Here is a 16,706-nt window from a genome sequence, read left to right on the forward strand (position 1 = left end):
CCTCACCCTTCGACCCCCCCGGTGGAGGGTTGAAGGTCGAAGTCCTGATTCTGCTGCAGAGCGTCGCTCCTCAGATCCCCCCCTCCCTCCCCAGACTCCCTCTCTCACTGCAGTGCAGCCAGACTCGCCCACAGAGCCACGTTTGATGAGCCTCCTCCACCTCCACTCAAAGCATCTTTTATGCACTTATTTATTTACCCTCCCCCTCCCCCTCCTCCTCCTGGCACTCCGGGCCCGGACCCGGGCCCAGGTTCCATAAGTTGACCTGGAACAAAAGCGTCAGTTCATCAACCGCTCACCTCCTTCCACGAGCTGCTCCTGCTACGTGCTAGCTAGCGTTCGCTCCACCTTCAGTGGCGCTAGATGCTAGACCCGTGGGTCGGATCAGAACCGAGGGTGGTCCGGGACAACGGCGGGAATGTGGACTGTTCAAACCGAAGTGTGTTTGCAGAGGCGACGCCGACGGTGGGAGAGTTCTGACCGGACCTCTGACCAGACCTACACATGACCCGACAAACATGAGACGTGACACGGAGGAACGTGAAGAACTAGATTAGAAGTCCGTGTTCTGAAGAACCCAGAAGAACGTCACATGACACGGGACCAGCCAGAACAAAGTGACATTTTTTTTTATTTACAGCTTAAAAAAACATGATTTGGGAGGATTCTGGGGCGAACCAGAACCAGAACCAGAGAGTTCTAAGGAAGAACGATGATCTTTTTCTCCAGCTTCTGCTGCGGGAAGATGAAGCTCCTCATGACGAGGTCCAGCTCCTCCAGAGCCAGCTGGGCGTGAAGCACCGACACAGAGTCCGGGTCACAGCGGACCACCATCTTCAGGGCCCGGTACAGGTCCAGTAGGACGTCGCTCAGAACCTGCCAAATAAAGACGAGAGGTTTACCTGCTGAGGAAACTTCTTGAGACAGAAAAGACTCAAGTTCTGACGGGCCTTCAACTCATCCGTGACCAAACCAGAGTTCATAGAACGGATGGAGCGAATCGGACCCGCTCGATGTGTGAAGGTTCTGACACGTTTCCGGACCTTCACACCTGCTGGAGTCCAGCTGCTCTCACCTGAGCCGACGTGTCATTAGTCCAGCGGCGGGTTCTGATCCACTAATGACAGGCCGGCGGTTCCGGACCGCGAGACAAGTCTGACCAAGTCATGTGACCGCCTTAATCAGGCGAGAGCAGCAGGACCGCCACCAAGACCCGGGCCAAGAAGAAGCAGCCCATGTTTGTGCTTCACATGGTGACAGAGGTCAAAGGTCAGTCAACAGCAAGAGTAAAGTTCACCCTGAAGTACTTCTCCACAAACACTTTCAATGAGAGACAATATATCCTGTGATGCTGAGTGTGTGTGTGTGTGTGTGTGTGTGTGTGTGTGTGTGTGTGTGTGTGTGTGTGTGTGTGTGTGTGTGTGTGTGTGTGTGTGTGTGTGTGTGTGTGTGTGTGTGTGTGTGTGTGTGTTCTCACCTGAGTGGTTTTGTCAGCAAGTCCTCGCAGCAACACTGTGATGACATGAACAGCAGCTCTTCTCACCTCGACTTCCTTCTCCGTCTTGATCAGAGCAGTCAGACACACGGACAACTGAACACAAAGGAAAGAGAGAAGTGAGGGAACATGAAGGAGAGATGTGAGGGAACATGATGGAGAGAAGTGAGGGAACATGTTGGAGAGGAGAGAGGGAAAATAAAGGAGAGAAGTGAGGGAACATGAAGGAGAGAAGTGAGGGAACATGATGGAGAGAAGTGAGGGAACATGAAGGAGAGAAGTGAGGGAACATAAAGGAGAGATGTGAGGGAACATGATGGAGAGAAGAGAGGGAACATGATGGAGAGAAGAGAGGGAACATGAAGGAGAGAAGTGAGGAAACATGAAGGAGAGAAGTGAGGGAACATGATGGAGAGAAGTGAGGGAACATGAAGGAGAGAAGTGAGGGAACATAAAGGAGAGAAGAGAGGGAACGTAAAGGAGAGATGTGAGGGAACATTAAGGAGAGATGTGAGGGAACGTAAAGGAGAGAATTGAGGGAACATTAAGGAGAGATGTGAGGGAACGTAAAGGAGAGAAGTGAGGGAACATCAAGGAGAGATGTGAGGGAACATAAAGGAGAGAAGTGAGGGAACATCAAGGAGAGATGTGAGGGAACATTAAGGAGAGATGTGAGGGAACATTAAGGAGAGGAGAGAGGGAACATGAATGAGAGAAGTGAGGGAACATGAAGGAGAGAAGTGAGGGAACATGAAGGAGAGAAGTGAGGGAACATGAAGGAGAGATGTGAGGGAACATGAAGGAGAGGAGAGAGGGAACATGAATGAGAGAAGTGAGGGAACATGAAGGAGAGAAGTGAGGGAACATGAAGGAGAGATGTGAGGGAACATGAAGGAGAGATGTGAGGGAACATGAAGGAGAGAAGTGAGGGAACATGAAGGAGAGAAGTGAGGGAACATGAAGGAGGGAACGTGAGGGAACATGAAGGAGAGAAGTTGGGGAACATGAAGGAGAGAAGTGAGGGAACATGAAGGAGAGAAGTGAGGGAACATGAAGGAGAGATGTGAGGGAACATGAAGAAGAGAAGTGAGGGAGAGAAGCGAGGGAACATGAAGGAGGGAATGTGAAGGAGAGAAGTGAGGGAACATGAAGTAGAGATGTGAGGGAACATGAAGAAGAGAAGTGAGGGAACATGAAGAAGAGAAGTGAGGGAACATGAAGGAGAGAAAGTCTCACCTCTTGAGCGAGAGGCACCAGAGCGTAGTCCAGACGTTGACAAAGTTCTCCCAGGTTAGACAGACAACTGGCTCTGATGCTCTGGTCTGAGTCTCTGGTTCCTCTCAGGAAGACAGTGATGAGTGGACGACCTAGATGAGGAGCCAGTTCACCTGGAGGAGCAGGAGGAGGAGGAGGAGGAGGAGGAGGAGGAGGATGTTTGAACAGGTGTGAGAGGAGAAGACTACATAGACGAACACATTTCAGCAGTGACTCGGTTCATGCTGGCAGACTGTAAAAAGAAGTGAGCAGCTGCTCCAGACTAACACTGCTGAGCCTCCATGGTGAGGAGGCAGTCGGCCCAGAACCTCGTGGTGGACCCGCTCAGCTCTGCCCACACGTCTTTTCACACTGACAGTCCAGACACTAGAGACAAACTCTGACACATCTGGACCCAAGAACCTCAGTCGGTACATTCACTGCCTAACCATGACAAAGACTCACTTTCAAACACCGACAACAACACTGACCCCGTCTGACCCTCATCCAAACACTTCTAACAACCACACAGATTTACCAGAACTGTTCCCTCTCTTCTCTCCTTCATGTTCCCTCACTTCTCTCCTCCATGTTCCCTCACTTCTCTCCTTCATGTTCTTCTCTCCTACTTGTTACCTTAATTCTCTACTTTATGTTCCCTCACTTCTCTCCTTCACGTTCCCTCGCCCCTCTCCTTCATGTTACCTCGCTTCTCTCCTTCATGTTCCCTCGCTTCTCTCCTTCATGTTACCTCGCTTCTCTCCTTCATGTTCCTTCGCCTCTCTCCTTCATGTTCCATCGCATCTATTTTCCATGTTCCCTCACTTCTCTCCTTCATGTTCCCTCGCTTCTCTCCTTCAAGTTCCCTCCTTCAAGTTACCTCACTTCTCTCCTTCATGTTCCCTCACTTCTCTCCTTCATGTTCCCTCCTTCATGTTCCCTCGCTTCTCTCCTTCACGTTCTCTCCTTCATGTTACCTCGCTTCTCTCCTTCATGTTACCTCGCTTCTCTCCTTCATGTTACCTCGCTTCTCTCCTTCATGTTCCTTCGCCTCTCTCCTTCATGTTCCATCGCATCTATTTTCCATGTTCCCTCACTTCTCTCCTTCAAGTTCCCTCCTTCAAGTTACCTCACTTCTCTCCTTCATGTTCCCTCACTTCTCTCCTTCATGTTCCCTCCTTCATGTTCCCTCGCTTCTCTCCTTCAAGTTCCCTCCTTCAAGTTACCTCACTTCTCTCCTTCATGTTCCCTCACTTCTCTCCTTCATGTTCCCTCCTTCATGTTCCCTCGCTTCTCTCCTTCACGTTCTCTCCTTCATGTTACCTCGCTTCTCTCCTTCATGTTACCTCGCTTCTCTCCTTCATGTTCCTTCGCCTCCCTCCTTCATGTTCCTTCGCCTCCCTCCTTCATGTTCCATCGCATCTATTTTCCATGTTCCCTCACTTCTCTCCTTCATGTTCCCTCGCTTCTCTCCTTCAAGTTCCCTCCTTCAAGTTACCTCACTTCTCTCCTTCATGTTCCCTCACTTCTCTCCTTCATGTTCCCTCCTTCATGTTCCCTCGCTTCTCTCCTTCACGTTCTCTCCTTCATGTTCCCTCGCTTCTCTCCTTCATGTTCCCTCACTTCTCTCCTCCATGTTCCCTTGGTTATTTCATGTTCCCTCGCTTCTCTCCTTCATGTTCCCTCGCTTCTCTCCATGTTCCCTCACTTCTCTCCTCCATGTTCCCTTGGTTCTTTCTTGTTCCCTCGCTTCTCTCCTTCATGTTCCCTCCTTCATGTTCCCTCGCTTCTCTCCTTCATGTTCCCTCGCTTCTCTCCATGTTCCCTCACTTCTCTCCTCCATGTTCCCTTGGTTCTTTCTTGTTCCCTCGCTTCTCTCCTTCATGTTCCCTCCTTCATGTTCCCTCGCTTCTCTCCTTCATGTTCCCTCGCTTCTCTTTTCCATGTTCCCTTGCATCTATTTTCCATGTTCCCTCGCTTCTCTCCTTCATGTTCCCTCACTTCTCTCCTTCATTCCTTCATGTTCCCTCGCTTCTCTCCTCCATGTTCTCTCGCTTCTCTCCTTCAGGTTCCCACACTTCTCTTTTCCATGTTCCCTCGGTTCTCTCCTTCATGTTCCCTCGCTTCTCTCCTTCATGTTCCCTCGCTTCCCTCCTTCATGTTCCCTGAGATAAATGATGAACCAATCAAAGTTTAGATGTTCTCATTAGAACCATTATGGCTGGTAGACAAGTACTTACCAGACACATTTGTGTTCCTTCACTTCTCTTCATCACGTTCCCTCTCTTCTCTCATTTAGGTTCCCTTACTTATCTTCTTCAAGTTCCCTTACTTATCTTCTTCAAGGTCCTTCGCACATCTTGTTCACGTTTCCTCACTTCTCTCCTCCATGTAACTATATTTCATGTTCCCTTGCTTCTTTTCTTTATGTTCCCTAAGAAGGAGGACGATCTTCCTCACCAATTTACATGTACTCATGATGACAACAGAACTATAGCGGTTCTGGTTCTGGACCGGTACTCACCCATGGCTCGACTCGCCCTCATCAGGACCTCTCCCACCTTGAGCCTGGACTCCACCGAGCGCCCGGAGCTGCAGGAGGCAGCAGGAGCGCCGAAGGCTGCGAGGAGGCGATCCAGGATCTTCTCAGGGAAGCAATCAGCGAGAACAGCAAGTCCTGTGGAGAGAGAGACTTCAGTCGTCCGTCACAGCTATAGATTCCGAGTATCTCACCCTGGACGGCTGACAGGTAGATGAACGAGTCCTCGTGCTCCAAGTTCTCCAGGAACAGCTAAATCACACACACACACACACACACCAGAGGTTCAGGTCAGACCTTCGTGAACACATGATGAGGATCAAAGAGAATATTCAGGAGCAGAGACGGAGGAGGAACATGACCGAGGGGGAGGAAATCGGTGCGAGGGGCTTCAGTGGTCTTCACAGCAGACAGAATTAAAGATGAGCGTGTGTTGCAGTGACACTCATGACTTATAGATGAAGACGAAGACAAAAGCAGGACGAGTCCAGAAGACCCACAAGTTCACCTCGTGTTCAGCTGCACCGCACACTTGACTTTTCATCGACTACACAACAGCACTGACTGTAGATCAGTGAAGGTGCATGTGTGTAAATGTCCGTTTGTGTCAGCATGAATGTGTATTTATGTGCGTGTGTGTCAGCATGAATGTGTATTTATGTCCGTCTGTGTCAGCATGAATGTGTATTTATGTCCGTGTGTGTGTGTGTCAGTCCGGTGTATTTATGTGTGTGTGTGTGTTAGCATGTATGTGTATATATGTGTGTGTGTGTGTGTGTGTGGGCATAAATTAGAACGTGTGTGTATCCGCAATTAACTGTACATATGTGTGTGTGTCTGTGTGAGTGAATTATGGCATGTGTGTGTTTGTGTCAGTCTGTTTGTATTTATGTCAGCATGTTTGTGTGTGTGTATTTTATTTGTGTATTTGTGTATACATGTGTATGTCAGCATTTGTGTGCATGTGATTTTCGGCATGTGTGTGTTTGTGTGTCAGCCTGTGTGTATTTATGTCAGTGTTTTTGTGTTACAGTGTGCATGTGTGCGTCTGTGTGCATGTGACCATCAGTGTCGCTGAGCATGTGTGAGTAAATGTGTGTGTCTGTGAATGTGTGTATGCGTGTGCATGTGTGTGTGTGTAATACAATCAGATGTAGTCACTGAATAATGGAACAAGAATCAAACTTGTAATCATGAATTCATGATTTTTACCTCATGGTCGTCTGTGGGAACAAGGTTGACTCGTACTTGATGAACACCTGCTCACTCTCCTGACTCACTCCTGACTCACTCCTCTAAACACCTGTTCACTCTCCTGACTCACTCCTGACTCACTCCTCTAAACACCTGCTCACTCTCCTGACTCACTCCTGACTCACTCCTCTAAACACCTGTTCACTCTCCTGACTCACTCCTCTAAACACCTGTTCACTCTCCTGACTCACTCCTGACTCACTCCTCTAAACACCTGTTCACTCTCCTGACTTACTCCTGACTCACTCCTCTAAACACCTGCTCACTCTCCTGACTCACTCCTGACTCACTCCTCTAAACACCTGTTCACTCTCCTGACTCACTCCTCTAAACACCTGTTCACTCTCCTGACTCACTCCTCTAAACACCTGCTCACTCTCCTGACTCACTCCTCTAAACACCTGCTCACTCTCCTGACTCACTCCTCTAAACACCTGCTCACTCTCCTGACTCACTCCTCTAAACACCTGCTCACTCTCCTGACTCACTCCTCTAAACACCTGCTCACTCTCCTGACTCACTCCTGACTCACTCCTCTAAACACCTGCTCACTCTCCTGACTCACTCCTCTAAACACCTGCTCACTCTCCTGACTCACTCCTGACTCACTCCTCTAAACACCTGTTCACTCTCCTGACTCACTCCTCTAAACACCTGTTCACTCTCCTGACTCACTCCTCTAAACACCTGTTCACTCTCCTGACTCACTCCTCTCAACACCTGCTCACTCTCCTGACTCACTCCTGACTCACTCCTCTAAACACCTGTTCACTCTCCTGACTCACTCCTGACTCACTCCTCTCAACACCTGCTCACTCTCCTGACTCACTCCTCTCAACACCTGTTCACTCTCCTGACTCACTCCTGACTCACTCCTCTAAACACCTGTTCACTCTCCTGACTCACTCCTGACTCACTCCTCTAAACACCTGCTCACTCTCCTGACTCACTCCTGACTCACTCCTCTAAACACCTGTTCACTCTCCTGACTCACTCCTCTAAACACCTGTTCACTCTCCTGACCTCTCCTGGTCGTCTGTGGGAACAAGGTTGACTCGTACTTGATGAACACCTGCTCACTCTCCTGACTCACTCCTGACTCACTCCTCTAAACACCTGTTCACTCTCCTGACTCACTCCTGACTCACTCCTCTAAACACCTGCTCACTCTCCTGACTCACTCCTGACTCACTCCTCTAAACACCTGTTCACTCTCCTGACTCACTCCTCTAAACACCTGTTCACTCTCCTGACTCACTCCTGACTCACTCCTCTAAACACCTGTTCACTCTCCTGACTCACTCCTGACTCACTCCTCTAAACACCTGCTCACTCTCCTGACTCACTCCTGACTCACTCCTCTAAACACCTGTTCACTCTCCTGACTCACTCCTCTAAACACCTGTTCACTCTCCTGACTCACTCCTCTAAACACCTGCTCACTCTCCTGACTCACTCCTCTAAACACCTGCTCACTCTCCTGACTCACTCCTCTCAACACCTGCTCACTCTCCTGACTCACTCCTCTCAACACCTGCTCACTCTCCTGACTCACTCCTCTCAACACCTGCTCACTCTCCTGACTCACTCCTCTCAACACCTGCTCACTCTCCTGACACACGTGAACATCTCAGACTCACCAGCAGCAGCTTCTCCTTCTCCCTCACGGCCTGATCTTCTCCGTCCTGCAGCATCCGGGTCAGAACCCTCAGTGCCACGGCTCTGGTGGGTACATCCGGGTCACAGGCGTCCATCAGGCACTCGGAGTAGGTTCTGGCAGGAGGACCTCGTGTCTCAGAACTTCCTCGAGTCTGATGCTCCTCAGGCCTGGTGGAGGTGAAGCTCTCTGGTCCACACACGCCGTGTGACAGGATGAGGGAGCGCAGGTTGGAGGCCAGCTGCTGCACGAAGACCTCCGGGTGCTTCTGGGACAGAGTGAGCAGAGGAGGCAGCAGACTGGACATGGAGGAGAAGTAGTCGGACCTGGACTGTCCGCCGTCCCCCCAGCTGTCCTGGTCCTGACCCTGTGAGACGCGATGAATGTGTCAGTACCTCTGCCAAGGAGTTTTGTTGCCATTTTGTCAGCAGAATAAGTTGAAACCAGGTGAACGACCAGAGACGTGAACTTAGAGCAGAGCTCGAGGCAGACCTGGGACCTCTTAGTTCCGGCTGCTGCCCCCCTGATCCATCCTTGGCTCAGCAGTAGAAGATAGACAGTTGGATGAATGGATGGAGGAATTCATAGATGTATGAATGAAAAAATGAATGGATGAATAAATTGGTGGATAAATGGATAAGGGGACGGATGAATTAACGAGTGAATGGATGGATTCATGGACAGATACAACAAAGTGATGTGTGAAAGTATGGATAAATGAATGGACAGATTGGCGAATGAATGGGTGAACAAATGGATGTACAGACAGATGAACTAATGGATTGGGAAATGAATGAACGGGTAGATGAATAGATGGATGAACGAATGGACAGATGAATGAACAAATGAATGGATGAATAAATTGGTTGATGAGTGAATATATGAACGAATAGATTAGTAGATGGATGAATGGACGGAAGGATGAACAAATTAATGGACGAATAAATTGGTGGATACATGGATAAAGGGGCGGATGAATTAACGAGTGAATGGATGGATGGATTCATGGACAGATACAATGAAGTGATGTGTGAAATGGAATAAATGTGAATGGATAAATGAATGGACAGATTGGCGAATGAATGGGTGAACAAATGGATGAATAGAAAGATGAATTAATGGATTGGGAAATGAATGAATGGGTAGATGAATAGATGGATGAACAAATTAATGGATGAATAAATTGGTGGATGAGTGAATATATGAACGAATAGATTAGTAGATGGATGAATGGGTGGACGAACGGAAGGATGAAAGAATGGATAAGGGGACAGATGAATTAACGGGTGAATGAATGAATGGATGATGGATGGGGACAGATGGATGGATAAATGAATGAGTGAATAAATGGATGAATAGACAGATGAATTAATGGATTGGGAAATTAATGAACGGGTAGACGAATAGATGGACGAACGAATGGATGACTGAATGAACAAATTAATGGATTAATAAATTGGTGGATGAGTGAATATATGAACGAATAAATTAGTAGTTGGATGAATGGGTGGACGACGGAAGGATGAAAGAATGGATAAGGGGACAGATGAATTAACGGGTGAATGAATGAATTGATGATGGATGGGGACAGATGGATGGATAAATGAATGAGTGAATAAAGGCATGGGTAGTTGAATTAATGAATAGGTGGATCAATATATTGATAAATGAATAGATGGATGAAAATACGGATCGGAGCATCAATGGATGAAACAATAAGCAGTTGAATAACTGGATGAATAAATGAACGGATGAATGGACTGATGGATGAATATATGGATAAACAAATGGAAGGATGGGTTGAATTAATAGATGGCTAGACCAATATATTGATAAATGGACGGATGAATAGATGGATGGATGACTGACTGGGTGAGTAGATGAATGGATGGATGACTAAGAATTTGAATGGCTGGATGAATAAACGGATGGTTGAATAAATAAACAAGTAGATGGTCATGAAAAAAAACAAACCCAACATGGATGTAGGAGAGCTGCTTGGCGAGGTGCTTGCACCTGCATCATGAGGTCAGAGGTTACCTGAGGTCCAGACAGCAGCGTAGCCACCAGGCCCATCCCCATGCTCAGCGTCTGGCTCTCGACGGGGTTCACGAGACCCGGACCAGGGACCTGATCCAGGCCCACACAGGCCCTCTGGAGGAACGTCTCCATGAAGCCCACCACCTGAAGAAGAAGAACACAGATTAAAAGAGAGGTTCTTCTCAGAGAAATTAATCCTCACGACTCGCTGGATTCAAAATCTTTTAATGACACAGGATTTATCTTCAGGCTCATGAGGAGCTGCTGACGCTCTGGAGATGAATCAGAGCCACAGGATTATTGAAGGAGTTCAACATTTATAATGTTGGAGCCTTTTTTTTCCATGTTTTTTTAAGCATTGATTCGCTTTTTTTCATATAATGTACTTAAATAATGTATATATATATATATATAAAGGATTAATTCGTTTTTTTTAATTTATTTATTCTAAACATTTAAATATTTTTCAAACATTATATTATATTTTTTTTACATTGAGTTTGATATTCTAATTCAACAATGAATTGCATTTAAAAATCTGCGATATTGGCTTTAAAACATTAAATTATATGTGTAAAGAAAAATAAAAAAATCCTTAAAAAGAAATTCGATTATTAAAAACAAAACAAATGTTTCCTTTCATTAAAAATGTTTGAAGCATTACTTAAATGCTCTTGAAATGTAAAATTCACTATAAAATATTGTGATGGTCATGTGATGGACGTCATCTTCATTTGTTTCCAATAGTTTCAAATAGTCCATCTGAGAGATTCTGCTGAGCACGTGGCGCCCCCTGCTGGCGATCTGAATCACCTGCGTGTGTCTCCTCAGCAGCACCGTGTGTTGAACCGTCTCCACCATCACGGCCAGAACCTGCAGCAGCACCAGCCTGTGACCCAGCTGTTCAGAACCAGCCAACATCTTCTCCTCCACCTCCAGCAGAGACATGGCCGACAAGTCCACGGGCTGCTCGTCCTCGTCCTCGTCCGCCACCGTCGTCCTCGCCACGCTGGTCAGCTCCTGCCGGACCACAGTCATGTCTCACGTCTCGTTGCCATGGCAACGTTTATATTTATAATTATTCCAGGATCATCTCAACACCTGCAGCAGGTCCAGGAAGAAGTCTCCGGGCAGGTCTCGGTCTTTGAGCTGAGCCAGAAGCTGCATCAGACACTCCAGCCTCCACTGCTCGTCCGACGCTCGCTGGAACAACACGTCGTCCTCGTCGCTGCAGGGCGAGATCCAAGGTTAACTGAGGCGCCCGAGTGAGTCCAGCACACGAGGGGGGTCACCTGCAGGGGTCAGCGCGGGTCAGTCTCGCGCCTCCATCGCTGCCCGCAGTGAAGCAGAATCCTGCAGACACTCGGTGCTGCTGCTGCTGCTGCAGGCCTGACAACTGCTGCAGAGTCAGCAGAGCTGCAGACGAGTCCAGCTGCTGGAGATACCAGAGCAGGATCTCCTCACACTGACCACTGCGAACACACACACAAAACATCAGTCACTGTGCGTGTGCAAGATGATCATATCTGTATGTGTTTGTCTGTGCATGTGTATGTATGTGTTCAATAATGTTTGTGTCTGTCTTTGTGTGTGTGTGTGTGTGTGTGTGTATGTATATATATATATATATATATATATGTGTGTAATATGTGAGTTAACGGTTCTTGTCTGACCTTGTAAGTGTGAATTTGTAAGTGTGTGTGTGTGTGTGTGTATTTGCAAGATGATTGTGTGTGTGTGTGTGTGTGTGTGTGTGAATTTGTAAATGATTGTGTGTGTGTGTGTGTGTGAATTTGTAAATGATTGTGTGTGTGTGAATTTGTAAATGATTGTGTGTGTGTGAATTTGTAAATGATTGTGTGTGTGTGTGTGTGTGTGTGAATTTGTAAATGATTGTGTGTGTGTGTGTGAATTTGTAAATGATTGTGTGTGTGTGTGTGAATTTGTAAATGATTGTGTGTGTGTGTGTGTGTGAATTTGTAAATGATTGTGTGTGTGTGTGTGAATTTGTAAATGATTGTGTGTGTGTGTGTGAATTTGTAAATGATTGTGTGTGTGTGTGAATTTGTAAATTATTGTGTGTGTGTGTGTGTGTGTGTGTGTGTGTGTGTGTGTGTGTGTGTGTGAATTTGAAAATGATTGTGTATGTGTGTGTGTGTGTGTGTGAATTTGTAAGATTGTGTGTGTGTGTGTATGTGTGAATTTGTAAGATTGTGTGTGTGTGTGTATGTGTGAATTTGTAAGATGATATTGTGAGTGTGTGCGTGCTGGCGTTTGTGTTGCTACCGAAGGTGACACAGGTTCTTCTGGGTGAAGCTGAAGAGAGTGAAGACGACAGGAATCACTTCCTCCAGAGATGACAGCAGCTGTGTTGACGCCGTGTTGCCCACGACCCATATCTGACACAACACAGAGGAGGTTACACACACACGCACACGCGCACGCACACACGCGCACACACACACACACACACACGCGCACACACACACACACACACACGTCAAGATTGACTTCTCAACACAACCAGATTTAACATAAACATGATGATCCAACTGTCATGAGGTTGTGTTGTTAAACTCGCCGAGTCATCTCAATTCTCATCTAAACTTATCGCCAATGTTGTGAAGAGTTAACGGTTCTTGTCTGACCTTGTAAACGTCCTCAACACAGCGAGTCAGATCATGTTCCTCCACAGAGTCTCCCTCACCTGCACACAGACGACAACATGATGAACACACTCAACCTCAACATCAGAGCCAGATGGTCTCTAGTGTTTGTGTACATGTGTGTGTTTCTGACCAGAGACGGTCGTGCAGCGGCTCAGTGGCAGCAGCAGAGGTGCGAGCAGGTACTTCCGAGCGAAGTCGGGCTTCTCCTGGACCATGCTCAGCGCCGCTCTGGTGGCCACTCGCTGGAACTGCAGGGCGGTCAGTTTGTCACTGAAGTGCAGGAGGTCGAGGATCTGCCGGTGGATAGGTTCGGTGAGTCAGTGAGAAGGTGACCCCGGGACCACAACACACCTGCGGACACACTCCCTCGTAGTAGGCCTCGGCGGACTCCGACTGTTGAGGACACGCCGTCAGGATCCTCGCCACGCCGTCACACTTCCTCCAGTCCGACTCGCTTCCTACGGGGACAAGAGTTTAGGATAAAACAACAAAAACCCTCCCGCCCCCCTCACTCACCGGCGCCCCCCTCCAAAATGGCTCGGACCACAGCCTGGACCCCGCCGGGCTGGATCAGACGCTCGGACAGAAGCTGACCACACAAGCGCCTCAGCCAGGCTGGAGCAGGACCCCGCGCCGCTCTGCCGCCCCCTGCTGGACAAGCCTGGAAATGAACACGAACGTTTACCATCTCTGTTAGGTTTAAAGATCTTATCGTCTCCACACACCTGTCTGGGTCCTCCCTGCAGGACCAGAAGCTCTTTTACAACCACCGGCTGGTAAACTTTCCCCAGAAGACTTCGGAGAGACCCCCTGCACCACAACCTCTGCTCGGCCGTGATCGTCTGCGCAGTGAGACACACGTTTAGATGTTTGAACACCAGCAAGATGTCATCACGCTCGCCTAATATTTCTATTGACATTTTCACAGATGACAGAAGAAACACTTTATTTATTATTAATTATATACATTTGTTTAAAACAATAAACAAAATAAAAAAAAACAAGTTAATATTTTAGTTTATTAGTTTGCTTTTAAGCTTATTGAGAAAAATCGGTGTTGTCTCTTGTCTTTTAAGCATCATTGGGTATTGTATTAATTGTTTAAGCGCTTTGTGACTCTGGTCTAGAAAAGCGCTATATAAATATTACTTACTTACAAACACAGAACAACCTGAGATGCGCCAGAAAATATAAGGATACTGTTTTGTAAGGATATGACAACTTTACTGTAATCGATCATCTAGATTTAACACACATTTTAAATTATCACTTGATTAACTGATCATCTTTAATATATATTTAATTCATATTAAATCATCGTTGCCTCTCTTTAGAATCCTCTTGCTCAGCTACTCGTCAGGTCAGGTCGACACTGAGATACAACACAATCTGTAGATGATGCAAGTCTGGTTCCAACAAGGACAGACATCTGCGTAAGTCAACTGATAAAACGGATTCTCTCTAGGAGACATCAACTGCGGTAAAATTCCACAACCAACACGTGAGACGGCCATCTTAGAAGACAAGCTTTTAGAGTATCTGACCAAACATACGTGCACGAATGACGAGAGGCGTTTACCTGAATATTTATACTATAAAAGACCCGCCATTTCGTTAGAATCTTGCACTAGGCACTGGAAGACGTTTCCGCAATAGATCTCTGCTTTGCCAAGGCCTATGATCATGCAAGTTGTTTTTTTGACTTTCGCATATTTCACTAAACGAGCATTTTATTATCGGAAACAGTATCAATATATATATATTTTTTGGTTTTTATACATTTCTTTCAAAATCAAATCATTGTTCCTGTAAAAGTAATAATTGAAACAATAGCTCAAATAATTAGTTTTATTAAAAAAAATAAACGTTCAGTTATTTAACTAAATTATAAAGTTTAATATAGTCGCAAAAAGTGTCCTAAATATTTGTATTGATATTTTGAAAGAACCTTGTTTTCTCTGGCGTCACATTTTGAAAACACTTTCCTTTTTACCAGCTAACAAACCAGAAGGACAACACAGTCACAGATCGTGTGTCCACATGTACTCAGCACTGAGAGCCACTTGAGCAGCAGGCGTGAGACTCACCTTGACGCCGTCTCCGGTCTTGAGCTGGTCCTCTCTGTGGGGCTGGTGGCCCAGTTGGCCCAGCGCCGCCACCACGTCCCCCAGGTGTCTGGTGAACACCAGCGTGGCCAGAGAGGAGAGCTCGGCCACCTTCAGCAGGACCTTTGTGGTGGTCCAGAGCCGGAGCGCCGCCGAGGTCGCCGCCCCTCCCGGAACTACCTTCTCCACCAAGGCTCCGAACGCGGACCTGTGCCCCAGAGGGACCCCCACTCCCGGGGCCAGGTACGGACAGACCCCCAGAGAAACTACAAACTGAAGGGCGGCCGTCACCGTCTTCTGCTGGGCGACGCTGAGGACGTCCGGGGGCAGCGGGGGGGCCCCCTCGGGGGTACGCAGCTTGCGAGCGGGCTCGACCGGAGTCCGACCAAAGCGGTCCAGTTCGGAGGCGAGATGCCGGGCCAGCGTGAGCAGCAGGAGGAGACACTCCTGCACAAAGTCCCAGGTGACGTCCCTGGTGTCAGAGTACCACTCCTGCCCAGAGAGCACCTCATCGCGGAGTCTCCTCACGACCTCCAGATCTTTGTGGGTCAGCAGCTGCTTCAGGAGAAGATCTTTGTTTCCACTCAGAGCAGTCAACAGCGCCTCCTGCTGGGTGGCTTCAGGATCACGAACCTCTGCACAACCATTGGCAAACGTTCTTTCAGCAACAATGACAGTTTAATTTTTGATGCAAACAGGATTTCACTGATTTGACAAGGGTTCACAGTTACTAAAGTAACGTAAATAATATAATAGATGCGCATAACTTGAGTGTCAGGTTCATAAAAGGATGGATCAACCTCGCGTGTTAAAGTGTTTTTCCTATGACTCTAAAGGTCTGACAAGGCAACACATGACCCTGGCTAGCTGGGACCGGTGGTTGAACAGGTAGATAGATAGAGGGATCAATAAAGTTTTATCTATCTATCTTGACTGTCATAAACCTCGTCTCACCTAAACTTGCTCACGTCACACTAATAATTCATTTTATTTTCACCATAACTATTTATTGACGTGTCACTCACCATTGACAGGCCTGGTTAGGATGTTAAGAGCGGAGAAGATTTCACAAGTCATCTCAACTGGAATATATTTAAAGCCTAAATCACGACTTTCTTCTTCAACATTAGCTCATGGACTAGCCACGCTGCTAAAAACAAGTAAAGATGGCGCCTGAATTAGACGTCACAACGAGTCAACCTTTTGATTGGCTCCTGAAAACGTCGCTTTATTAATCGGTTCATATTTGAATGAGAAGTTTTTCTTGCCAGTATTCTATTGTAAAAATGAAATACATACACCATAAAGTACATAATATATCATGAAGTACAATGAACCAAATTAAACACAATGAAATAAATGAGATACAATATAATAACAATTATCTTGTATGTTAAAGTGCACACAAAAAAAAAGACATTCAATTCAAATAAATATTGAATTAAATTAAACAATTAAATACTATATGTTACGGGATCAACGCCCTTTTATAACGGTTTTCTTTTCTACTACTTCATATCTGTCATTTGTAATACGCTGTTTGGTGTGCATTTTTTAATAAGGAAAGAAAAATCTTACTTTAATTATTTTTTATCATTCAGTTTTTGTATTTATAAAAATACAAAAACTATTATTCTTAAATATGTGAACTGTATGTTTAAATATGTATTCTGTATGTTTATTTTTTTTGTGA

General features: G+C 46.6%; 1 protein-coding gene across 3 annotated transcripts; it reads right to left on the reverse strand.

The window, feature by feature from the left end:
- Nucleotides 1-633: 633 nt before the first annotated feature.
- Nucleotides 634-16,179, reverse strand: tango6 (transport and golgi organization 6 homolog (Drosophila)). Of its 3 annotated transcripts, XM_087797871.1 has the most exons (18): nucleotides 16,039-16,179; nucleotides 14,996-15,648; nucleotides 13,634-13,750; nucleotides 13,425-13,569; nucleotides 13,260-13,366; nucleotides 13,039-13,201; nucleotides 12,888-12,946; nucleotides 12,526-12,638; nucleotides 11,532-11,711; nucleotides 11,341-11,467; nucleotides 11,053-11,259; nucleotides 10,240-10,383; nucleotides 8,183-8,566; nucleotides 5,483-5,540; nucleotides 5,274-5,426; nucleotides 2,732-2,883; nucleotides 1,478-1,591; nucleotides 634-876 (listed from the first exon to the last, which is right to left on the reverse strand). In XM_087797871.1, exons 1-18 carry the CDS (start codon nucleotides 16,088-16,090, stop codon nucleotides 700-702), a joined length of 3,105 nt encoding a protein of 1,034 aa, XP_087653997.1. In that variant the 5' UTR covers nucleotides 16,091-16,179; the 3' UTR covers nucleotides 634-699. The 3 variants fall into 3 exon arrangements, 2 of the variants coding, with proteins under 2 accessions (XP_087653997.1, XP_087653998.1); XR_015712116.1 differs by lacking the exons at nucleotides 634-876; nucleotides 1,478-1,591; nucleotides 2,732-2,883 and adding exons at nucleotides 4,612-4,891; nucleotides 4,990-5,183; XM_087797872.1 differs by lacking the exons at nucleotides 634-876; nucleotides 1,478-1,591; nucleotides 2,732-2,883 and adding an exon at nucleotides 4,612-5,183.
- Nucleotides 16,180-16,706: the final 527 nt, after the last annotated feature.

The sequence above is a fragment of the Callionymus lyra genome, chromosome 8, assembly GCF_982586985.1.
Source record: "Callionymus lyra chromosome 8, fCalLyr1.hap1.1, whole genome shotgun sequence".
NCBI lineage: Eukaryota > Metazoa > Chordata > Actinopteri > Syngnathiformes > Callionymidae > Callionymus > Callionymus lyra.

Coding starts and splice junctions, on each gene's coding strand:
- tango6 (XM_087797871.1), bottom strand. CDS start 16,090: ATGACTTGTGAAATCTTCTCCGCTCTTAACATCCTAACCAGGCCTGTC. Junction 12,639..12,887: donor GTGTTGAGGACGTTTACAAG/GTCAGACAAGAA, acceptor GTGTTGTGTCAG/ATATGGGTCGTGGGCAACAC. Junction 11,712..12,525: donor AAGAACCTGTGTCACCTTCG/GTAGCAACACAA, acceptor GTGTGTTCGCAG/TGGTCAGTGTGAGGAGATCC.